The 27,277-nt window shown below is 37.5% G+C and overlaps 1 protein-coding gene across 3 annotated transcripts in view; it reads left to right on the top strand.

Moving 5' to 3' along the window:
* FOXN3 (forkhead box N3) overlaps positions 1-27,277 on the top strand; it is a 244,485-nt gene that overhangs the window by 125,881 nt on the left and 91,327 nt on the right. For all 3 annotated transcript variants that reach the window (XM_083375499.1, XM_083375500.1, XM_083375501.1), the window contains one exon: positions 10,760-10,824. In XM_083375499.1, the coding sequence (XP_083231625.1) occupies positions 10,760-10,824 (65 nt within the window). The remainder of the gene's footprint in view (positions 1-10,759; positions 10,825-27,277) is intronic.

Here is a 27,277-nt window from a genome sequence, read left to right on the forward strand (position 1 = left end):
TCAAAAGCAGAAATCTAATGAATCACAGTTTAGTGGAGCTTGGGAGGAAAAATGGAGGCAGTTCACCCCTAGTGATGTCATGGAACTGTAGTTCTGGCTGATGCGTATGCATGTGGATCTTTTGTGGTGTACAATGTGCCACAGTACAACCATTGAAAACCACTCCACTAGGGCAACTAAAGTGTAATTCTTTCCAGGTCCTGGCCTAGAATAGTAAGGTCATTCATTTTATTGAAAAATCTGATGCTACTAGCTGTATCACCATGGCAGAATAAAACAGGGCAGGTTACATAATGACAAATGTTACTCCAATCTGTTGGTAAGCAGTTCATTACATTTAAATCTGTGCAGCTCAGGGCAACATGTATGATTTTTCTCTCATGGAATTATAGCCCAAAGACATAGAACTCCATATCACGGATTCAATTTCAGGGTCTCCCAAATGAACAGCAACTGTTAAGTGGAGATGATTTTTTTTCCATAGAATTTAATCTCTCTTTCAATGAAGCGTTCATAACTTCTTCCAACAGGGTATTTTATCCTACACTTAACCAGATTTTGTGATCTATTTTGGTTCTCTCATTCCTTGTAGATTTTGTTAATTTAGCTATTTAGGGTTTTACATTAACCAGATTAAGATCCCCATTTAGCCATGAAGCTCACTGAATAGTATGGGGCCGGTTTCATTTTTGTAGCTAATCTGTTTTTGAGATTGTTACGAGAATAGAAATGGAGAGGGATGACTTTTTGAAGTCGCATTCTGCTATAAATATAGTAAAAAGTTAAAAGCCAAAAAAGATATGCAAATGTTTAAAGTTTCTTTTTTACTTTCTAGTTCTCTAATCTTGCCAAGTAAAACATTACTTCACTATTCTTTCTTCTCACCAGTGAGATGTCTACTTTGTGCTAGCCCCATACATCTACCTCTACATTTCACTTAGACCCAAGACCACTTTATAAACACAGTTATTGTTTTGCCTATGAAAAAGCGGCAGAGGTTAAAAAGCAGATATTTGACCGATTAATAAAATTGAGTTGTGCATAGCAGCAAGGAAGTCCTTTTCCATTGTCCTCTATGCTGAAAATGCAAATAAACATTCTTCCCCTTTTCAAGTCCTTATCTGACAGTGAAACATATCTCTGTAAAATCTTGGTGCTCAGTCAGTTAAAACAAAATACTTTTCTGCTGATTATTAAATTACACCCACAGAGAAGAGAGGTGTTGTAGATCTGGGCATTCAACAACATTGAAAAGGAAAAGAATAAAAATGGCAAAGCAAAGTAGTCCTGGCCCCAATTAGTCTTGAGATTTCTTAAAGTGGATTGAAATTTGAAAGCCAAAAAAGAGTAGGGAGTGGAGCAGAAGGTCATGAAAAGTGGCTATGAATCTTATAAAGAGCCTTTCTTTTGTTAAGAAAAATTCAACAGTTTTGTTCAAACTAATGAACCAATCCAGTTTGGAAATCTTGTGAGTTCATTGTTCTGTGAATTTGGAGAAGCAGCTGATCCTTATAAATGCTAAATATACTTCTATGAAATAGTCTTGATATACAGCTTGGGTGGCACTATGATGACTCCCAGATCTGTATGTCTCTCTCTCTGTGTGTCAGCTCTTGTGCGTGACAGTTTCTCTCATATTGTTGCCCACTAGATGTCATAGTCTTTTAAAGCAGTATTCAGGGATGATGAATGAAAGCTACAATTCCTGGGTACAAGACTTGCCCATCTGGTCTGTAATACTTTTAGTGAGGAACCACTGCCCAAGGCCCATCTTCCATAATTGCTCTATATGTTGTCCCTTTTATTTGAGACTACAGCATGGATAAAGCAGAGGAGTGCTGACAGAATCAGGTCATCTTCGCCTCTGCCTTTCCCAATGTGGGCAAACAATGGGACAGAGATAAAACTAGCTGGGAGTTCATCTAGTCTAGAGTGTCAAACTGCTGGCCCGCGGACTGGGTGCATCATATGGAGGCCGCGCCCACCCCAGCTCTGGCAATGCAAAAAAAGTCGAGATACATCGTGACACATCATGTGACACGGCAAGTTTGACACCTGCGATCTAGTCAGCACACCTGAAGGACTACAAGAAGGATTGGGTCTCTTCATCCTGTCACATCATTCCTTCTTGTCTTAGAATAGTGGAGCATGGGTAAAAATAACAAGCTTTAAGAGCTTATGTACATGTTCCTGCTTCATCTAGTACACATTATTATCACTGAGAGAAGATGCCCATCAGACATTACCCTTATCTCAGTGCTTGACAATATAAGGAGCAATGGGAGACATCTGAGAAGGAATGAATGACATTATGGAGTAGCGCTTAACTTGTCACATGATACCCTTCAAGTCCTACTGTTTGACAACATCTGATCCATCAGGTTGAATAACAAAATGAAACCAGTACTTTCAGCCAAATCTAGTTGCCTCTCCCTACTATCTTTAAAACTTTCTGGAAGTCATCCACTGAGAAAGGCTGACTTATCACAAATAAGTGAAGGGGGCAGAATTTTTGTATGTATGGCTGATTGTACAAAAAATTCTTTCCAATCTGGAATATTGCAAATAGTCAAGGTGCCAGAAGGCTCCATGCATAATAATTTATGCACATAGAGGTTTATAGAAATTTTGCTTTATAAAGTTTACACCTTATTTATAGATTTAGGTGAAAATGTGATACCTTTCCATATGACCAATGCATATTCCATGTCTACGTTTTGCAAAAAGAGTAATTTGTTTACTTCTTTCTTTCCAATTTCATATGTGACAGTTAACATTTAGAGTAAAGTTTTCAACACAATTAGCTTTAATAAATGAGGGAGCAAAAACCAATTATCTGTTCAGATTGTGAAAGGAGAATTTATATTCATCTTATCAGGGGGTTACACTTTTCCCTGGAATGGTTGAAATTGGGATGAGGATTGAAAAAGAGTATTTTCAAAGAAAACTGAAATATGGCAAATGAAAGTTACATTCTCAGTGAATTATTTATAGTCATGTAAATAAATTGATTTAGAATTGCAGAGTTTGTAAATATAATGAATAAAGAAAATTTTCCTGAGGATATAGCTCAATCTGAGTTTTGATGCGCTTGTCCTTTGGACATAATTATATGTAAATAATTCAGATTTCTAACAGTATTCAAACAGTACTGGCTTAGCAGTTTTTAATATAATTAGTTCTATTTTCCCATTGAAAATTTATTTTAGTTGTCTGGTTATTGAAGACACTGCTACTTTATAAAGACTATCTTTATTATTAAAATTGTGCACTACCTTTATATTATAAACATTCAGAACTTACAATGGTAGAAATTTTATTTATAAATGAAATGGAAATAATTGTTTATGATTGTCCTAGTGTCATGCAAAATGGGACTGGAGCGTATATGCAACACTGATGTTCTCTTGTTCTTCGATCTGGCTGATATCTTCGCACCTTGTTTTTACAATGATAGCAAAGGGAAAATTCACAAATAAAAAAAATGGTAAAAATTAAATTGAGGGTACTGGAATCTAGTCGTGGTAGTGGAAAAGTAATATGTGTCATAGATGTGGAAGAAATTTTCAGCAGTTTGTTTAGGCAAAGCATACTAGTAGTTGGGGGAAGGGAGAAGTAGATTAGTCAAGACGCTTGCATGATGTGCAATGCGACCCCCTTTTTCTTTTTGGTATTTTACTAGTCATCTGAAGAATTTCAAGGAACAGAGAGAAAGTTGACCTCTTTTGCATTCATTATGGAAAGGTCACTGCTGCTTAATGAATTACTGCATTACCTTTGTAATTAGTGTCGTTTGTCTTGGAAAAAACTAATACAGTGCCTTGCCTTGAATTTAGTAAGGAAATAGACTTTTAACATTCTCAGCAGGCTGACAGCAGGACTGAGTTTTAGAATAAATAAATCTAAATCTCTTAGTAGATGAAGACTGGACATTCTTCCCTTCTAGTGAGATAGATACATGTTATATTTCATTTGGCCTTTATCTCTAAAGCCTGCAGAATTTCAAATTGCAGATACTTGCCTAGGAATTCTGGAAGTTGGACTCTAGAACCTGGAAGTCAAATAGTGATTTTAAAAAATTACTAGTATGGAAAATAGTCTTCTCATTTCATTTCCAGCTCTACATCAGAAATGGTTTCTGTATGTGTAAGCATTCATTTTCATCTTAGCACAGAATTTTTCATTTTTGGGAAAGGAGCCCAGATTTTATACATGGAGTCCTCAACTTACAACAGTTCGTTTAGCGACTTATGACTGTTTTTCACACTTAAGTCTGCTACAGCGTCTTCATGGTCATGTCATCAAAATTTGGGCACTTGGCAACTGGCATGCATTTATGATAGTTGCATTGTCCCAGGGTCATGCGATCACCATTTGTAACTTTCCCAGCTGGCTTCTGACAAGCAAAGTCAACAGGAAAAGCCAGGTTTGCTTAATGACTGCATAATTCACTAAACAACTGGAGTGATTCACTTAACAGTTCTGGCAAAAAAAGTCATAAAATAGGGCAAAACTCATATAACAACTGACTTGCTTAGGAATGGAAATTTTAAATTTACTTATAAGATGAGGACTACCTGTAAAACAGATTTACAACAGATCAGTAGATCTACACTAAGAAAAAATATGAGTATGAAACCACTTTGGTTTTGGATAGAAACTGGTGCTTATTTATATATTTGTAAAGTTTATGTGCTGTATTTCTAATTTTTTAAAAAAATAGAAGTTGGATAAAATTAATAGTAAATAATAATGGTATGTAACTTCTGCTTAAGCAGAAAATATTTCCAATTAACAGTGCTAAATATACAGCTTAGGGGATTCCAATAAGTTTATCACTCAGATTTTCTGTTCTTAATTTCAGTTTCATTTTCAGCATATTTCACATTCAGTAGGTCTTTCATTCACCTGATAATGGAAGATGTGAATTGGCTACAATAATATCATGTGAAATTATACATGTGCTTTCAAAAATAAGGTATATATGCCAGTTTTCTAACATGTAAAGCAAAAAGGAAGACAATAATTATATTCACATCTAACCGTTTTTAATCCCTAGGTAAGAAGGTTTTTCAACTGGCAAGAGATAGGTTTGCTTTAGTAACTCACCCAGTCATTATAGTACAATCTGTAAATTTATTGAATAAAGTGAGAAACATTAAAATTAAACAGGAACTTTAGTGAATATATCCCACGTACAGCTACTTCTCAACTTACGACCATAGTTGGGAGTTGGAGCCTTGATCATTGAGCAAAGCAATCATTAAATTAGATGTCATGTGACTGCTTCACTCAATGACTGTAGTCCCGGCACTCCTGGTTTGGGTTAAATGATCTTGCAGGTTGTTAAGCGGACAAAATCTCAAGTAAGGAGGGCAGAGTGCTTGAGAGTGAGGGAAGCTCTGGGAGGCTCGGCACAGGAATGTGCTGCAGTATAGCCACAAAGCTGTATCCATCACGGAAGCCTCACTGCCAACCAGTCCACTAGCACAAATAAAACACTCCACTTGTCATTGCTTTCCTGCTGCTGTCAGGATTTTCAGCCCTAGAGTGGAGGGCAAGAGATGAGAAGAAGTCCTCTCGGCACTGTTTGTGACCTTTCCTACCCTCATCGACTTTCTGAGTAATCATCAGGGAGGATTACAAATCATGATCTCAGGGCCCTTGGCAACCCATCATAAGTGCAAGTGGGTTGCCAAGCATCCAGATTACAATAACATGACCATTGGGGGGGGGGGGCTGCATCAAGCACCAGTCACAAATCCCTTCATTTAGTGCCATTGTTAATTTTGAAAGGTTGCTGAATGAATGATAAGAAATCAGGCACTACCTGTATGTTAAAATATTGCTGCAAAAATACTGATAGTATTTGAAGAGAATTCTTTTCTGTGAAAAGCACACAAGACTATTCACATAGTTCTGCAAATTTTCCATTAAATAAATAAATAGTACATGCTTCTCCTCTCTCTTCAGTTAATATATCTGATGCCTGTCTACACACAGTGTTTATATAGAATTGCTGCTTGATTCATAGGTAGTAAGCTGAAGTAGGACTGTGATAACACATAAGCCAGCTCACATCAATTTAGAAAAGTTTGCTAACTGCATCCCTTGCTGAAAAGGAATGATTTGGTCATTCATGCCTTAGGACATTCAGGTTAGATTAAAATGCTCTGTATGGGCTTGGTTTTTGAAGAGCATTTTGAAATTACAGCTGTTTTTTAAGAATAGTTGGCTAGTCTTCCAGATACATTGGATGTGTACATAGCTAACAAAGAGCTTCTATCCAGTAATGCATGAGCATGTAATTTGTTTCTGAAATTGCATGTGACCCTCTAAGGCAGGGATGTCAAACTGCCAGCTCGTGGGCCAGACATGTCACGCGGAAGCCACGCCCACCCCATTGCCAGCAATGGCAAAACTGCCCCGATACATTGTGCAACGTCAGGTGATGTCGTAAGTTTGACATGTCTGCTCTAAGGTATCTCACAACATTTTTGTGAGAAAAATTGGAATGCCGTGCGTGCCATCATTTCTCCTGAAATAAACAGTCTTTTTAAAATCAACCTGAGTAGTCAGTTTTCCAGGTACATATAACTACAGTAAACTAAAACCAGTACTAAAGTTTCTGAGCTGTGAGAGAAGAATGAATGGGAGAAGCATATAAACATAATATTTTCTACAGTTCATTAATATCCTAATAAATAAGGGTTACCCTGATGAGTGAATGCAGCAATACGTGTGATTTCAAAAATTTATGTACTTGGATTTCTAGGAAAACAACTATAGATGTTTTAGCAACTCAAAAGTAACCATGATTTGTAACTTATTTGCCAACTTTTTTGATAAGTTGTTTTAAGAAAAAAAACTAAAAGTAAAATAAAAGGTACATCAATTTAACTTGATGTTAGGAGCACTTTCCAAGGCCTGGCATCCTTGTGTTCTATGCCTTTATGCCTCTTCCCCCCCACCCCACTCCAAAAAAAAAAAAGGGTGCGAGGTATCTGTAGATTACCAAGAAATTGTCAATTACACTGGTTTTTCTTTTATGATTTATTAAAATAGTAGCAACACATTCTAAATTAAATTTGCTTAAGCCTTTTAAATGTTTTTGACATCAAGCATGTCCTTTAATCTATCCTACTGAAAATATAGATTTTGTTCCTTCCCTAAATGTCATGCTATAAGTACAGTAAAATATTAAAATACAATTTTAATTAGTCTAGTTACCGTACTTTTCTATTTCTTTTATGCCTTGACTTGTAAAGAATACTACTAGCTGTTGCTAGGAAACACCTAATTGTGATATTAACTGCCAACGGTTGTCAGAAGGAATAGTAAATTCTTTTATCTTGTTAATAAAAATTACTGAGGTGATTGCCATACATAAATATTCCATTTTAATTTAACAATTATAATGCTGCAATATAGTTTGGCTTGCTATTAGACTTTTTAAAAAATTCTGCTAAAGAGCTTTCTCTTGGCTTAAATATTAGCAACTTTTATTACATTGTGTTGAGGACTATCTTTTGGTATGCATAATGATTAATCATGCATACATATATATAAAATACTGGAATAATAGCATATATCACATGTAGTTATGTAGTTTCTGATTGCCAACTGCCAGCTTGATAATGAACAGTCAGTTCCACCCATATTTGAGTGGTTTTGATATGGTAAATGCTCTTCCCAGAAATAATAACAGCCATGTAAATACACAGGAAGGACTTTTACAAACAGGATATGGCAGTTTTTCTTTCTGATTTTTCTGTCACTTGATGTCATTTGAGAAGATCTTCCAGTTTCTATGACAGATTTTCAAGGAATAAAACAGGGAAACAAAGGATAGTAATAAACACTCTTAAGATGTTTTTTACTCTTTGGGTCTTTGGCCGAAAAAGCTGTTGGATAGTATGACAGCACTATCGTAAAACTATTATTGACAAATCAACTGTCATTTACTTCCGTTTTCTGGCAAAAAATGCTCACAATGTCCATGACTTATAACTGTAATTTTGGACTCAATTACAATCATAAGTTGATGTCTCCCTGTATAAGGAATATTGGTGAGAAGAGATCTGTAGAGTTAATACCTATTTTTGTATAAATTTTAGTGAATGTAATGTTGGGAAGTAGTACATGAGAATGGATAGTGCCCACATGTTAACATTAAATATATTTTCACATGATATGTATACTAAATTATTCTTGTATATATATTTTGAACTCAGATATTGTTTCCTCAAAACTTATCATTTGAAGAAATTAAAAAATGTTAAAAAACAAAATTTCAGATAATTTAATAAGTGTTACTTATATGTTGGGATAAATATTTGTGGAACTAGAAGGAGACTTGCCATATTTTTTTGCTTTGTACTTTAAATATAAATATTAGGATTCAACTATTTGAACATAGTTGAAGTAATTGAGAGCTTGTTTCTATCTGTCTGTAATTTCAAAACATGTTTGGGGTACTGTTCTTTATGAGGTCTGATACATATCTGTCTGAGACCCAGCTAATCAGGATTAATAATACTGGGCCAATCTTGCATAGATCATTTTTAGGAAATACTGCTTTGTACTGTACTAGTAATATTGTTCATTACTAGTCTAAAGTTGCCAGCTAGTGAAGTTGGCAAATCAGTTTTCCCATAAGACAATGATGCTTGTATGATAGCTTCTGTTAATTCATTCTAGTAGAGCAGAGCAAAAATGTGGTACATCCTCTTTGTTTAAAGCTTAAATAGCTTCAAATCAGTCAAACTATGAAATCATTGTTTGATTTCATACATATAGTCTTTTGAAAATCTGAAACTCAGTTGCAAAACTTTGGTGTAAGTAGTTGTTTCCTGGCTACTGCGTTTTTGCAAATACAGCAGCATTGTGTGATAAAATAACTGTAGGGTGCCACATAGATGGGACCTCTAATACAGTTTAAAAGCCTATTATTTTTCCCCCTGAGTGCTCTTTGTGCTCATTCCAAATCAGAATGTGAGCAAATTGTTGCCTTAATTTGATTTGGAGGCCCTAATGCAGATTTTACTGTGGAAGTAGGCAAGTTCCTAAGTTATACGTGTTTAACACCTATGCAATTTTATTTATTTTTTATTGTGGCTTTATTCTATCTATCTACAATTTTCAGACCAAGAATGTTCCAAAATCTAAATTTATGGTAAAAATAAACTTCTTTCCCCAAATGTTCTTATTCTGGTTTCTGATATCATGTATCTATCAAAGACATTTCTTGTTCTGCTACCCATAAGTCTTTATATATATGTGTGTGTACGTATGCGTGTGTGTGTGTGTGTGTGTGTTAAATGTTTGTGTTTCAGTTAAAACAACTGCTTAAGACGCAGTTGGCCCAGGTTCGAATCTCAGAAGGGTATGGCTGACTGATGAGAACAAATAAGTGTGAAATGATCATATCTGTCTCCCTTTATTCTTTGTTAGCAAGCCAAATATTTACACAAATATGAGCTGCCACTGCTGTGGCTACTGCCTGTAGATGGCCTTGGGTTAGGCTGAAACAGGAAATAAGATTTGTCCCGTGTTTGGGACTTAAGCAAGTGCATTTTAAATACTTACTGTAACAAACGTTTAACACATATCTCCCTTGCTTCTCAGCTAACAAAGAGAGAGAGAGAGAGCCTGTGGCCTAGGGGTTAAAACAACTGCTTAAGACACAGTCGGCCCAGGTTCGAATCTCAGAAGGGTATGGCTGACTGATGAGAACAAATAAGTTTGAAATGATTGTATCTGTCTCCCTTTATTCTTTGTTAGCAAGCCAAAAAATTTACACACACACACACACACACACACACACACACACACACACACACACACACACACACACATATATATATATATATATATATATATATATATATATATATATATATATATATATATATATATGTTTTCGTAGATTCTCGCGGGTGTCTGTATGTGTAGATCTAGAGTCTCGGGTTTCTTCCCGCGTTCCTTTCATCTTCAGAAAGTTGTGGCGACGTTTCATCGAAACGTCGCCACAACTTTCTGAAGATGAAAGGAACGCAGGAAGAAACCCGAGACTCTAGATCTACACACACACACACACACACACTCTCTCTATATATATATATATATGTATATATATATATATATATATATATATATATATATATATATAGAGAGAGAGAGAGAGAGAGAGAGAGAGAGAGAGAGAGAGAGAGAATACACACAGAAATGATTAGCTTATTTATCGTTTACTTGTACTGGATGCTTGCATTTAATAGTGTATTAATATTCTACATCTGTTTAAATTTCATGAAGGTTAGAACAGTTTATCTGCTGTTTTAAAGAGTAGAAGTTGTCCTAGACTAAAATAAAATAGTATCTAGTTCAGGGCTAGATCCAAGCTTATATAATTTTTTTTAAAATTATCTCAAAGCATATGAGAATGTAAAATGGTGTTTTAAAATTAAATTTAATGCATGCTTTACTATTAATGTTTTTTAAAGAAATAATAACGTAGGTTAAACATTTTGTTTCTAGTTTCCCTTTCTTAAATGTGTGTAGCTTCTTTTTTCTTTTGCAAATTGAATGTGATTGATAAATATTTGTTATAAAGAGATAATTCTGCTATTCAGAAGATAAATGTTATTTTCTTAAAACTGCTATCCAAATTTACAAAAATGTATAAAATGTATGATTAGACAATTTGCAAATCACCAAATATAAACGTTTCCTTACACCATTTCCCCTTTTTAAACTTTAGCACATCCAGTCCTCCCATTTGGCCAGGAAGCACCTTTATCAAAAGAAATGGAGCTCTTCTGCAAGGTAGGTCAAAGATTCTTTGTTACAATAATTGTCATAACTTTCACATTGTTTCAGGAGAAAAGCTTATATTAGTGTTTTTATCCTTTTCCAGTATCTACATTCATATGTAGTATACTCAATGAGCTCAGTTTGTTTTAACCTGAAATACTTTAGTATGCTATGAATGGATCTCTTTTCCTCCATCCATGGTTCACACAGCATGATACCTTTCAACTTGTGTTGATGAATAGTATAGTTTTGCTTCTGCATGTATCAGTGGAAAAATACTTCCAGCCGTAGTCGTGTGATAGCTGTGTCTCAGAAGGTGATGTACAGTCGTTGATATGTAAGACATAGTCATTTTTTATTACAGGTAGTCCTCGACTTACAACAGTTCATTTAGTGACGGAAGTAACAGCGGCACTGAAAAAAGTGATTTGTAACCATTTTTCACACTTATGACCATTGTAGCATCCCCATAGTCATGCGATTTACATTTTGGATGCTTGATAACTGACTCACATTTATGACGGTTGCATTGTCCCAGAGTCATGTGATCCCCTTTTTGCGACTTTCTGACCAACTAAGTCAACCAGATTCACTTAACAGCCATGTTACTAATTTAAGAACTGCAGCGATTCACTTAACAAATGTGGTGAGAAAAGGCATAAAATAGGGCAAAACTCACTTAATTCTCACTTTAAGATAAATTTTGGGCTCAATTGTCATATGTTGAGGACTATCTGTATAATTATGAGTATATTTCTCCAGTTCAGTACTGGAGGCAAGAATAGTTGTTCATAGTGAAGGAATGCTTGCAAGGTATTGTTGTTCTCTATATTTGTTGGTTTTCATTTTTCCTTTTGAATGATATTGACTAGTTATTATGGAGCTGAACTTGGAAATTAGATCGGATAGAATATGAAAGAGTTTTAATTTTTTTATTGTTGCATGCCAGATTTGAATCTTTGAGGGTTATATGGTTGAAATAATCTTATTTGAATTTAATTGTCAGTGATGGAAATTGATATTCTGTGTAATTTGAATGCTTTATTGAAAAGGAACTTTAATGATCTTTTGATAACTCTTGGGGAGATAGTAGGTATCCAGAATATCCAGCTGCTACTGCTTCATTCATGTTCAGAACATAGAGTAAAGCTAATTTTCTACAACCTTAAATATATTTTTAATTTCTGCTTTAATCATGTTGGTTAAAACTTGTGTCACTGTGTCATTTTTAAAGGCTTGTATCTTTAGATCGCAAAATACATCATAATAACCATAATAGATGACTGAATGGATACCAAACTAAAAATTGGTATCTAATTACCACTTACCTATAAAGTGCTCAGAAGAGGAATAAAAGACACCAAGTATTTTATTATTACTGTTATTAATATATAATGAACAAGAATTCTTCTACCCTTTAGGTTGTGGCAGAGAAAGACATCTTATACTTGAAACTTTTCAAATTTACTAGAACTGCAATCCTCTACATGTTTATTAGGAAATATATTAATTTTATCCAGAAGTCTGGATATGATTATGATTTATGTGTGTATATTGTTCATGTGTTCTTTCATTAATGTTTTTCATCTAGAATTTCCATTTTAAAGAGGTATAAACTATTAATGATGTACTCCTTATCAAATATATTTATGATCTGAATATATAGAAAATAGCTCAAGGAAAAAAGGAAAGAATGTCATAGAAGAGCAAAATAGAAAAGTAAATAAAATAGTATTATTGGTTCTGCCTATTTTTGATTCTTTTGTAGGACATAGACTTCTGTGAATATCGAACAGCATGGAAAGAACTCATAGGTGAAAACAAGAGAAAAAGCATAGATAGATAGATAGATAGATAGATAGATAGATAGATAGATAGATAGATAGATAGATAGATAGATTTTAATTAAATAATTTAATAAAAAAGTTTAATTAATTAAATCTTTTAGGACATGGCATTTTAATAAGCTAGAATTTTAAATTCAGCAATGGAGTTATTCCTATTAGTAAACATTAATAGAAGTACCTTTGATACATTTCTTCCTTATGTACCTTCATTTTAATAGTAAAGTGTTATTAGTTGTCTGACCATTGGTTCATATGTCAATAGCTGTACAAATAAGAAACAATGCAATTACTTTGCAGTAACTCAGACACTTTTACAAATTACTGTTAATACAGTTTTTATTTGAGCAACTGAATATATTTAGATGCAAATTTAAAGCTATATTTTTGTATCATGAAAAATTATGTCAATGCAAAAAATGAACAAAACATAAAAACAATTGACCCATTGTACACATAGCTAGATCAGTTTACCACAATTGACTACATGCATTTATTTCATTATGTTTTACCCAGGTTGATTATAGCTAGAGGGATAATGTGCTAGAATATTCAGAATCTCAATATTGTTTTTAGAATAGAAATGTAATGAAGTTTCCACATTGATTACATAGCTGCCATCAGATATGAGGATTTTAATTAGCAAACAGGTTGTAACACATAATATATAACATTGTCAGCATAAGCGTCAACTGACTATATGTTTATTCGACTGGTTCCTTCTTAAATTGGTTTTGACTACTCCAAATAATCTATAGCTTCACTATTTTGATTGTTCCAATCCAAATAATACTAACTTTTCTGTGTAGCTGGACATTTTTAATTTATGGATTGTAATATTTTAGTATTGTCAGAATGTCATTTGCTAAATTGAATACAGAGTGGTTTTTTTTAAATCAAAACATGGTACATTAACTAAATGCTCAAGATTCTGAAATTGTGTCTTCAACAATACAAGCAATGACAATTTCCTGTTATAAAAATAAGATTCAGAAGAGACAAAGGAACCCAAAATCAAATTGCTAAAATCTGATAGTTTGTAGAAAACACCAAGGAGTTCAAAAAAGATATCTATTTTTGCTTTATTAAATATACTAAGGCTTTTAACTGTGTAGGAAACAATAAACCATCCTTAAAAACATAGGTACAATGGATTGCCTGAATTTTTTTTAAAAATTCCATTTATATCCCACCCTTCTCCGAAGACTTAGGGCGGCTTACAAGCTTAGCAATAGCCTTCATTCTATGTATATGCCTGCTTATTAGGGCTTTCACACAAACCCCAAGTGGCATTATTACAAAGTCAGCATAATTGCCCCCAACAATCTGGGTCCTCATTTTACCTACCTCGGAAGGATGGAAGGCTGAGTCAACCTTGAGCCTGATGGGATGCGAACCTGCACTAATTGCAGGCAGCTGGTGTTACTTTAGGAGGCATTAGCCCACTGCTCCACCAAGGCTCTTTCAGAATATCCAGGCATACTGGATATTCTGAATTTATATGGAGTTGAGAATGCAACAGAATAGAATTTGGAGCAATTAACTACTGTGTTTCCCCGAAAATAAGACCTGGTTGTTGTTGTTGTTGTTTGCCAAGAAACACCAAGTCTTATTTGTGTGTGTGTGTGTTTTCCACTCTGGGACCAACAGCCCTGCTCATCCGGGCCACTTCTGTGGCCAAAGGAGCAGCTTCATTCAGCATTGAGAATGGAGCTCTGGCCTGCATTTCACAGTCAAAGACCTTTCCAAAAGACCACTGCAGCTGAGAATCGAGCTATGGTTCAATCCATAGTTTGGTTCTCGGCTGCAGAGGCCTTCCAGAAAGGCCTCTGACTGCAAAATGCAGGCCTGTGGACACCACAGAAGAAGTGGACCGGCAAGGAGAGGCCTGTCTACAAGGTAAGTAGGTGTGGGGCAGCTGCACTCCTCCACCTCCGCCTTAGCTTGATTTTTAGGTGTGTGCCTTGCCCCCAAACTAGGGCTTATTTTGCGGGTAGGACTTATATTAGCCCCACTCCCAAAAGCCAAGCTAGGACTTATTTTTGGGGTAGGTCTTACTTTCAGGAAACACGGTAGTTGAAAATTGGAAAAAGAGTGTGCCAAGGTAATTGGGAGGAGGAGTGTGTCTGCCTGTGTGTTAGTCTGAACAGCTGGCAACAAGTCCATAAAGTTTTTTTTTTACTGTAAGACTTATATGCAGATTACTTCAGGAGAAATGCTGAACTATAAAAAATAGAAAATGAAATTGAAATTGTTAGGAGAAACATCAGCTAGTAATGCCATCATTATTTTTCTCCCCAGTTCTAATTTATCACAGTGAAAACTAAATATTCAGAAAAACTGAATGAAAAGTGAAATTGATGCCCCTAAATTGTGGTGCTGGAGATAACTGAGAATTCCTTTGCCTATATACCAAATCACTCAAAACGAGGTGAAACAAGACTGCTCATTGCAGATCCTAATAATAAAGCTTTAATATTTTGGACAGATAATGCAAAGGCAAGACGCAATGAAAAAGACTCTGATGGCTGGAAAAATCAAAGAAAATTAAAAAAAGAAGCTGACAGAGAACAAGGTAGCTAGGTACTATCCTTGATAACAGAAGCATGAGCTTGAGCTTGAAAATACAAAGAAGCAATTACTGCAGGCAGTTCTAGTTAAATTATGTCCATTGGGTCATGTAAATTTATGGCAGTGGCCTTTAGCATACATAACTCCTTTCACAGCTTTCCTCTTCCCCTAGTTTTTAAATTGTTTGAATTATGATATACATGGCTGCCCATCTTAAAACATAATTCTGGGCAGCTCTCAGTGACAATAAAACCCCAAACTATAAAATATCATAAAAACACCACCAATCCCCACCAGCTCGATCATCTCCTAGGGATGCTCCAACAACTGGCCCAAAATATCCTCACTTTACTCCAGCATTTGGATAAAATTGAACTTCCTGATAGCCTTGTAAAAGACTGAAAGGGTGGGGGCCTGCCTGATCATTGGGGGGAGGGGGAAATGGTGTTCCATAAGGTAGGGACAACCACAGAAAATGCACACTTCTGAGATCCCAACAGTTTAGGAAAGGGACCTGGAGCATGCCTTCCCTATCTGATCTGATGGGATAGGTAGATACTCTCAGAGAGAGGTATTCACATAGATAACCTGCTCCCATGCAGTGTAAGGCTTTAAAGGTGATAACCAGTACCTTGAATTACACCCAGAAGGGAGACTGTGTATGCATCTCATGCAACAGACTCATTACTTGGGTAAACCTAAAAGCGGTCAACATTCTGCACTGCTTCATTCTGACCAGGTTGTTGTTTCTGAATGGTTTTCAAGGTTAGCCCCATGTAAAGCAGTAAATCCAAATGGGAAGTGACTAAGAGATGAGTGACTGTGAGCCAGATTTCCTGGTCAGGAAGAAGCACATTTGGCTCACGAGATGAATCTATACAAAGGCTCCCTACGCACACCTGCCACCTCCTTGCTCACCAAACATGAGCTGTGAGTCTAACAAACGCAAATTGTGCACCAGCTTAGTCCATGGAAATACAACCCCATTCAGCGTCAAAGATACCCAGACTCTGAGGGGCTAAAAAGTCAAAGCTACTCCATCTTGCCAGGGTTGAACTGAAATCAGTTCTTCTCCATCAAAACCCTTACAGTCTCCAGACACTCAATCAACACAACAACAGCATCATCTACCCAGCAGAGTATGGAGATTTATAGCTGCGTTTCATTAGTATACAAATCCATGGGGTCGAATGACTGCATCAGTTTCATGTAGATATCAAAGGGAGAGACTAAGCCCTGAGGCACCCCACACTGTAGGATACTAGAGCTCTCCCCCCCAACACACACCAATTGGAACCATATCCAGAGAAAGGAAATGAGCTGCAAAACAATGCCTGTTACTCCCAATCTCCATAGATGGCCCAGAAGGATGTCATGGTTGATGGCATCAGAAGCCACTGAGAGATCTGGGAGAGCCAGGATAGTTGCATCACACCTGTCCTGAGCCCTACGGAGGTGATCCACAAGTGCAACCAATGCCATCTCAGAACAGTACTCTCACCTGAACCCAGAGTGAAAAGGGTCTAGATAATCCAATTCATCCAGGCTCCTCTGAAGCTGAACACCAACCACTCTCTCAATAACCTCCAAAAAGGGGAGGTTGTAGACTAGACAAAAGTCGTCTAATATTTTAGGCCCAAAGATGGCCTCTTAGGAAGAGGACATATCACTGCCTCCTTCAAGACAGGCAATACCATCTCCTCCCTCATTAACCTAACCACTGGCCCCCTCTTGGGAGACCTTAAACAACCAAGAGCAGCATGGTCTAGAAACAGAGGCCAAACTCATTTCCTCAGGATCAGTTGGCTCAAACTTTCCAGATAACAAGGCTCACATGTGTCTCAGTCACTTCTAAAAGTCTGCCGAGTCAGAATCCAAATCCGAGCCAAAGTGGGTTTCATTGCTGAGAGAGAGCTAGAACAGTTTCCTGAGTTTTAGGCCCAGCATTTTCACCAAGTGGAACAAGTCCTATTGCAAATGCAATAAGGGCAGAAAAATAGGTACACTTTTACACCCTTATTGCCACAAGGTAAGTCCTAATATAGATTCTAGTCTATAGCTCGGTTAACTTCATTTTTTGTCTTCCTCCAGCAGTGCTATAAGTGTCTCTTTTCAATCCACATTAACCCTTCAGAGCAAAGGTGAAAACCGAGTGTTATGAGACAGGGTGGTTTATAGCAGTAGCATTTTCAGCTCCCTGGAAAGGTAAGACAAAAGAGTAGGCTGCCATAAAAATGTAGACTCTATTTTCATGCTGCAGACCAGGAAAATACAACATATTACGGCAGCTTGTAATGCTGGCATTTATTGAATTTTCAGCATTTGAGAATTAGTTGCCACTTATCAAATTACTACACAGTTACTTTAAATATGGGAGAAATATTTTTACTGTGTTTCAGAAATTTAGCTAGTTTTATTTGTGTATCAAATGAATGGCTTATTCCCTGTTAAAATTCCTCAGGGCAAAGTTTACCCTTTGTTTACTTAGCCTTGACAACTGACGGGAGTGATTACAGTACCTCAGCGTAGGTCAGAGTGCATTATGAATGTTAGGCTGGGTGTGTTTGGGCTGTAGTAAACTGAGTTTCTATGTAATGTTCAGGAAAAAAAGCCTCTTGTTTTCCTGAAGTGTACCTTCAAAAATACGTTTTGCTGATGACAGTGTTCCCTCGTCCTCCTTATGCCCATCCTCTAGGATGTAGTAATCTAAAGGAGACATGAAACAGCTAACAAAAATGATATGTTTAGATCAGGGAAAAGAAGAGGTATATTTTGTAGAAACTGAATGTGGTATTTTTACCCAGCCCATACTCTCACAATGGTGCATGCTTTGTTAAGCTGCTAATTTATCAAAACAATTCTTTTTAAAATGGGAGTGTTATTATTGATACACTTAGAAACTAAATGTAGAATGGAAATAAAAGAATATCAGATGAATTAAAATATACAAAAATACACCAAAGCTAATCAGCTTTAAGTTTAAGGGAACTGTAGAATGCTCAGAATTTACCATAAAGAGAATAAACTGGCCCAACTACTAAACTACTAACGGTATATAACTAATTCAGTCAACTAAAATTAACAAACGGAGAACATTAAAAACCATAAAAGCCTGTTGCTGGCAGCAGTCCAGAAGACACAGGTTCCTAATCAGAGGAGCCTCTTTATTTTCATGTGTTGTCTCACGGTTTCCCGTGGAGTGGGTACATTCCAGGTGTAGTGTTGTAACTATAGTTTTCCATATCATTTTGGATTGTACTGTCTTCTGCCATTCGTTGGTTGAGCTGAGAATGATTAGCCAAAGTCATCCAAATAGCTTTCATGCCTAAGGTAGGACTAGAACTCACTGTCTCCCAATTTCTAGCCTGGCACCTTAACCGCTAGATCAAACTAGCTCTAGGCAGTTGTACCCATTAAGAAGCTGAGAACCAAAGAGGCTACTCTGTCACCTTTTTCTAAGCCGCTTTGAGTGAATTTTTCAGACAAAATTCAGATTGAATTTGATTTTGATATTAACTTCACTATGCTTTTTGAGTTAACTTTCTCTTGTTTTGGTAAATTGTTAACATTAGCGGTAGCTTCCACTTTTGAAAAATCAAAATGCAGTTAGTTGAAATTATTTGTAGGTTATTCTTTGTTGCTGTTCCAAAAAAGGAGGGACAGGAAAGTTCAAGAATTGAACATTTATGTGCATAATGTTTAATTGTGGTTTAGCATTGCTTGCAAATCTTGCCATTGTACATGGAGAGCCAGACAAATTAGACCTATAAAATCACTGGTCTGGGGTTATTTAGGCTTCCCTTCATACATCAAGTTGCAAGTTGAAAAATCTGGTATTCTTCATCCTAAACATGTACATGACACAAAAAATCAGATAATAATAGGATTTGATATATTTGATATAAATTACAGTATTAGAATATTCTACATAGAATTTGTAATACATGTGTATTACATTTGTATTTGTATTACATTTAAGGAAACGTATATTTAAATTTTTAAAAATAGAAGTTCATATATGCTATACCTGTATTTGAAACCTTGGACACGAATGTAAGATATTGAGGTCCTCTATCAATTAAGTAAGATGGATAATTTATTGGAAATTTAACCATGTCTTGTTTCTTTTATAATGAATCAGATTTGTTAAATATTTTTAGTGAGGCCCTGAACCCCCACCCCCAAAAAAGCCCCAGAGCGTTTCCTCCTGGGTAAGCATTCTTCTCTGTCTTCTCATTTGTTTGCTCCCACAGTAGAACTATCAAACCAATTAGTATAAATTGAACTTGCGATAGTTTTTCGTTAAAGGAAGTATTATTTTGCATTCATATAATTTAAAATAACAATTTCTTAGTAAAAGAATTCTAAGCAGATTTTGGAACTAATTATATAAATAACCTTTCATGGGAATTAAATCATTTTGCATATCCTAAGTCATAATAGAGATTTGAGATATTGTGATTTCAGAAATTTGGCACTAGAAGGGACTAAAGTTTCTTATTTAGTGATGGAGTTGCCAGTCACAATTTGGGTTGTTAAGTGAGGACTACCTGTACTGGAGAAATGCAGTTGTCATAGATTGATGAAGATTCTCAATCTTCCAGGTAGACATCTCTGGATGTTGACGCATGGTAACTGGGCTTCTTTTCTTTTTTGGTTTAAAATGTTTCACTGCTTATCCAAGTAGACTGAAAAAGCTACGAAACATTTCAAACAAACAAACTTGTTGGCATGACTCAACTTCCAGACGTGACTTTATAGCAAATTGGATAAAATAAAAAGGATTTCTTTTACAGTGGTAATACCCAATTTTTTAATGGGATATATCTCATTATTTTCCCTTTGTTAGAAAGATGATATCCAAGTTTATGAGATTTAGGTGGAGGGCAGATATTATTACATGTTGATGTTAAATCCTCTACTGTCAAGAGCAAAGAACCAGGTCCAAACACAAATTTACTGATTTATTGCTCAAGCATATGCAGAGGAATCTTCTTAATTAATGGTTTGTACCTGGATAAAGCCAGATGAGTTTCAACAGCATTCAAGGGCAATTTGTCATTTTGTGACTGCACAGAGACTCTAAACCTATTCCTTGTTTGACTCATCCCCCTGACTCTTCCAGTGCTTGACTCAAGGGACAAAAGTGCATCTGGCTTGATGAATATTAACAAATATATTACTGATTGGTGTTTAAATGGGAGACCACCTGGCAAACATGCAACACTTTGAATTCTGTGATGAGAGAAATATAGAATTTAGATCAGAGGTCCACAACCTTTTGGGCACCAGGGACTGCTTATGTGGAGAGGTTTTTCTGTGGACTGGAGGGGGCCTGGTTTTGTGTGCTGCCTGCATCCTGCGGATGGGGCCTTTCCTTGTTTGTGTGGACTGGTTGCTGGCATGCCATGGACCGGTACTGGTCCATGGACCGGGGGTTAGGAACCCCTGATTTAGATATACTAAATAATAAATTACATTCCTTTAATCAACATTGACACATTACATAAACTTTCGCTATTTATGCATCATCTCAAACAGAGAAAAAAATCATTCAAAAAGAGGGTGGGTTTGCATATTATTTTCATATACATACAGAATTAATCACTGTTATTTAATCAGAAATGCTATATATCTCATCACAATGGAGAAGATTATGGCCAAGTGTATTGTTTGCCTTCTTGGACTTCTATATGAATATTCACAAAGCTTTTGCTCTCTTTTCTTAACATTCTTTAAACTAATTTAAACTAAACCAACTTCACTACATAAAAAACTCTCTAATAGATTGAAAGACAAAAAGGACAAGTATAAAAAATGGAAAGAGGGGCACATAACTAAAGCAGAATATCAGCAAAAAGCTGGAGCCTGCAAAGATGAAGTGAGGAAAGTTAAGACTCAAAATGAACTAAGGCTTGCAACAAAAATCAAAAATAACAACAACAAAAAACCTTCTGTCTGTCGCGGAACAATTAACAGTCCAACCAGAGGTGGATGGACCGTGGTTCATTTGCATGGTCAATATCAAAGAAAAGAAAACCAAAGAAAAAATAGTAAAACTTTTAATGAGAAAACAAAAGACCTAGACTGACCACATTCTCTTCCATCAGGCAGAAGAAGAAAGTAAAACAGAAACTGAACTTTTTAGGCCTGCGCACAAAACAGTTTAAAACCAAAACATTGGCTGGACATAGCTGGAGTCACTATGGCTACAAGATAAGATAAGGTGCAGAGCAGAAAGAGATGTACAATTAGAAATAAGCGAAGCTGGCAAAACTAAAAAACACGCAGTGACATCCCCTTCTTTTGTCAGCGAAGCAGAAAATCAGATAAAGCACATCTTCTTGCGCAGATACTCGTGTTGGGCTGTGGTTTGTTCAGCATATCAGCAATTTGGTCATGTGTAGACACATACTGCAATTTGACAAAACCTTGTTTAACTGCTTGTCTTATATTTTGGTAACGGATGTCAATGTGTCTAGACCTGGAACCTGTAAAGCGATTCTCAGATATATAAACCACAGATTCGTTGTCCTCCATCACAGTGATTGGTTGAATCGGAGGTGTCCAGATATCTGTGACTAAAGCATCAAACCACGTTAGAGAATTACATGCATCTGAAACACAAGCATACTCAGCTTCTGTAGAAGAACAAGAAACAAAATTCTGTTTACGCACATGCCAGTAAACAGGACATCCATTCAAAAACATCATATAACCTGAAGTGCTTTTACGTGATTTCTTATCACTTGCCCAATCTGAATCTGCATAACAACATAACTCTGCATAGTCAGTATGTGTGGGTTCTAACAACAACTTCATGTCTTTGGTGTGTTTTAGATATCTCAATAATTTCTTAACACATGTCCAATGAAACTGCTTTGCCTTGCCTACATGTCGTGATAGGAGATTAACACTAAGTGCAATGTCAGGTCTAGTCCAACTACTAATATATAGCAGCGACCCAATGACTGAGCGATAAAGTGTTTGATCCTCGAACTCAGGACTCGGTTCATGTGTCAAGTTGTGAAAATCAGTTTGCATGGGTATACTCACAGGTTTAGCATCCTTCATGTTGCAGTGATGCAATAGTTGTTCAATCTTATCTTCCTGTGTAAGACTGAACCCCTTCTGAGTTTTTGTAACTTGAACACCTAAATAAGTGTTAATATGTCCTAAAGACCTCAATGTGAAAAACTGTTGTAAAGCGTTAGCAAAACATTCACTCATCTGCTTATTTGAACCAATATAAACAATATCATCAACATAAACAAGAATTATCTCATACCTATTATCAGATCTTTTTGTAAACACGCATTCATCTGTTTCGGACTTAATAAAGCCCATTGAATTTAGTTTGTCAGAAAGACATAAGTACCACATTAAACCAGACTGTTTCAGACCATAAAGACTTTTGTGTAGAAACCAAGTATCCCCTTCTTGCTGTCGGAAACCTGGAGGACCTTTGACATAAATTTCTTCATCAAGATCAGCGTGTAGATAAGCTGTTTCAACATCAAACTGGAAAACTTCTAGGCCAAGGATAGTTGCAGTGGCTAAGGCGATTTTCACACTCTCCGTCCGCACTGTGGGTGAATAAGTATTTGTATAGTCCTCAGGATAACGTTGAGCAAAACCCTGGGCTACAAGTCTGGCCTTGTACAACGACTCACCATTCGGCTTCTTTTTAATTCTGTAGACCCACCGAGTGCCAATAACTTTCTTGTTTGCTGGAGGGCTTGCAGGCGTAAACACCTGAAGTTTCTTTAGACTGTCCATTTCAGCCTGCATTGCCTCAAACCATTTATCTTGCTCTGCTTCAGGAAGATGTTTGATTTGTGTGAACGTCTCAGGAGGAAGTGTAACATTACAAATCAAAGGTAAAGGTGCTTTCGTTACTTGCCACGAATATCGCTTTGGAGGAATTCCCTTTGTGGTCCTCTTGGAACGTCTCGGAACAACTGTCCATTCTTCTTCCGTTTCGTCCTCGTCTTCATCATCGTCGCCAGCGGCAGCATCGGTGGCTTGCGAAGACGGAACAATGGGTTGAGTAGAACTCGTGGAAGGAACATTCGCCTGTGCATCTTGACCATCAGGCTGCGTGGCATCAGCAGCATCATCTCTAGGAAAATAAACTCCAGGATCGTTAGAATGAATCCTGGACCAGTCAGCATCTTCCTCAAAAACAGCAGATTGTGAAATCACTACGACATGATGAGAGTCAATGTATTTGCTCCATTTTGAATTATCATCAATGCCCATAAATCTCATCCTTTTTGCTGCAGGACCCCCTTTCTTCCTTTGGGCTAAAGGAATATTGACCATAGCATAGGAACCAAAAATATGGAGACGTGAGAGGTCAGGCTTGTGTCCATTTAACATGTAATAAGGGGTCTGATTTATCACACTACTCCAAGTGCAGTTGATGATATGGTTAGCATATTTGATAACTTCACCCCAGTATGGAAGACTGAGGTTAGCATCTTCAAGAAGGCAACGCATCATGGTTTGCAGAACTCCATTTCTGCGTTCTGCCACTCCATTCTGAGCTGGAGTGTAAGGAGCTGAGGTCTGGTGTAGTATCCCATTCTTACGCATCCAGTCCTGGAAACGCTGAGACATGAATTCAGCACCACGATCACTCTGAATTCTGGCAATGCTGACTTCGAATTGGGTATAGACAAGATTGGCAAAGTCTTTAAAGATCTGAAAGGTCTCAGATTTTTCTCTCATAGGAAATACATATCCATATCTAGAATAATTATCAACAATTGTCAAGAAATATCTTTTACCACCAATTGTTGGTGCAAAAGGACCCACTATGTCAGTGTGTACCAAATCAAAAATGCGTGATGACAGGCGTGTAGCGCGTTTTGGAATTGCTGCTGCTTTAGATTTAGCTTTCTTGCAGACAGCACAGTCCAAGAACACCTTACACCCCTTAAGATCCAAACCTTTTGCGAACTCTGGCATCTTCTTCAGAACATGGAAACTGGCATGGCCCAATCTTCTATGCCACTTATGGATACACCTGGAATGCAAAGGTTTACCTGTTAATGAATTCTCAACATTAGCATTTTTATTAGGAACCTCAGGCTTGCTGTGAGCAACCTGTGTCTTATTTGTCCTTTTATTGGCTTTAGGAGCCTTTGAAGTAGCAGCAGGATCTCTCTCTGGGACATCTCTCACTGGGCCTGTGCTCTCCCTTTTTGGAGCTTGTATACTTGCCTGCTCTTGCGGTTTAGACTTTGGTTTTAAGTAATAAACACCACCAATCAACATGGTTTCAGCAACAATATCTCCATCTTTAACTACATAACTTGCTTTTTCGAGATGGTGTACCTGGAATTTTGACACCCTAGACAAGTGACTCTGACTAAGCAAATTACTACTGGCAGACGGAACATAGTAAACATCGGGAATGAATGCACCAAGCTCTTCAATGTAGACAGTTCCTTTTCCCATGACCTGAACAGGATGATTTGAAAAAGAGTACAGTTCACGAAGTTCAGGTTCAGGCTCGTGCATCTCTGTGTACAGCTCTTTTCTGTAGGTAACATGTAATGCTGCTCCGCTGTCCAAAGTCCAAAGTAGGCGTCTGTCATACTCTGGTTGAGGCTGTGGATCGTTGGTTACAACTAATGTGGCAAGTGGAGCTTGAGGATCACGCCTGGGACCACGACCACGACCTTGTCGTCCGCCTCTACCTCTGCCTCCTCTGGAATCTGTTCCTCTGGGCTGGTACATGGCGGGCGCTGGAAACCGTTGGGAACAATCCCGGGTGGCATGTCCCACACGATTGCAGATGTAGCATCTTGGCATCCTTGGAACGTAGGCCCTTCCACGGAAGGAACGCCTCACTGAAGCCTTTGATGCAGGTGGTTCCCTTAAATGTGGCGCGGCTTGCATAAGTGCCTCTTCTTCAGTTAAAATTCTGCATACATGGTCCACTGTGCGTTGAGCAATAGGCACTTGATTAATCTTAGAAATAGCATCTTTCCATTCATAATTCAAAGAGTTAATGATAATGCTGATCATTTGAAAGTCATCAATAGGATAGCCTCTTTCACCCAGTTCTTTTCTTATTCCTTTCATTTTAGTTAAGTGTTCTCCAATATGTTCACCAGGTTTTAATCTAGAACCATGGAACTCAGACAAAAGCAAACATGTAGACTCAATGGACGTAGGCCGGTAACATGCCTCTAATTGAGCCCAAATTTGTTGGGCAGTTGCATCTTGTGAAAAAGTGAGCTGCAATTCAGTGTCCATAGACATCAATAATGTTGTGCATGCTCTATTATTCAAGTCCCATATGTCAGGAGGCCATGGCTGGGCAGGAGGATTAAACACCATCACATGGGTACCTTCTCTACGAAGCAAAAGTCCAACTTGACTGACCCATGCCCTGTAATTTTGTCCTGACCGCTTTAGTTTTGAATCACCAGCCAGTGGTACAATAGAGGATGCCTGTTGAGGAACATGCAATTGGGGTACTGGCTGTGCAGGTTGTACAATTGGGACTTGGCCTGCAGGAGGCGCTGTGTAGGCTGTGCCATCCGGACATAACCAGCAGGGGGCACCAGTGGTGCCTGAGCCAGAGCCTGCGGCAGTTGCATTGAAGCTGCTACAGGTACTGGTGCTGGGGGTGGCTGTACCTGAGCTGCAATGCCACCCTGGCCAGCAGAAGGTGCTGGTGCTTGAGCTGCTACATTAAGTTGGCCTGCAGTTAGCACTGGCCTTTGTATTTGAGGAACCAGTGGAGGCTGCACTTGGGGTGAAGGCTGCTGTGCTCCATCTGAGACAGGAACTTTAATAGTAGCAGTATTAATAGACATTCTAGCTGAAGCTCTCAATGAATGAGGAGGTGTGGCAGCTTGGAGCGATGCCTGCTGAAGGGACATCTGTGAAACTGCATTTTGCATTCTTTGAAATGCACCTTGTAAAACAGATTCACAATCAGATGGTGCTATAACATTGGATTCAGGCACCATTGTATCCTCATGTGTCATTTGACACAGAAGGCAGTCAGGCTCCCATTCGTCTGACACAAGATCCCACTGTGGGCATGCCTCTGTCTTTGAGGAAGAAGGCAAAATGGCGATCCCTTGTGGGTGTGGCTTTGCTTGTGAAGAGGGAGGCAAAATGGCCGATTCTGAAAACTGAATGCCAGCAGAGGCTCTCCCATGCTTTTCATACCATGCTGCACACAACTTTGCGTTTAGCAGCTCCTTCTCTAAAACTTCAATTTGTTCATAATAACTTTGCAAAGCCTTCTCATGCACAGTTTGCTCAGGGCTTGGAGAATAATAGCTCACTTCCTTCCCTAGTGAAGCCTTAGGTCTAGCACCAAACCTCTCATAATCAGCCTGATCCCCATGAGCAGAGGTTACAACTGGGGCATCAGCTTGAGAGTCTGTAAAAACAGAAAATGGTGAAACTGACCTTGGCTCAGAGGCTGCTTCTCCAAGACGTGTAGCCGATGCCAACGGAGTCTGTAAACTTGAAGAAAGATCTCTCTGTGGAACGGCTGCCTCCTCCTCAGCAGAGGGATAACCGGTTTTCTTCTTTCTGCTTTTACTTGGCATATTTGTCAGCAATGAATCACAGCCTCCTCAGTGCTGGACTAACTGCCTAGCTAATTGCCTATCAATAAATCTTGAAAATAAAAATAAACCATCCTCTGCTACCAAATGTCGCGGAACAATTAACAGTCCAACCAGAGGTGGATGGACCGTGGTTCATTTGCATGGTCAATATCAAAGAAAAGAAAACCAAAGAAAAAATAGTAAAACTTTTAATGAGAAAACAAAAGACCTAGACTGACCACATTCTCTTCCATCAGGCAGAAGAAGAAAGTAAAACAGAAACTGAACTTTTTAGGCCTGCGCACAAAACAGTTTAAAACCAAAACATTGGCTGGACATAGCTGGAGTCACTATGGCTACAAGATAAGATAAGGTGCAGAGCAGAAAGAGATGTACAATTAGAAATAAGCGAAGCTGGCAAAACTAAAAAAACACGCAGTGACACTGTCAACATGTAAAAAACAA

This window comes from Vipera ursinii (genome assembly GCF_947247035.1).
Source record: "Vipera ursinii genome assembly, chromosome: 1".
In the NCBI taxonomy this organism is placed as follows: domain Eukaryota; kingdom Metazoa; phylum Chordata; class Lepidosauria; order Squamata; family Viperidae; genus Vipera; species Vipera ursinii.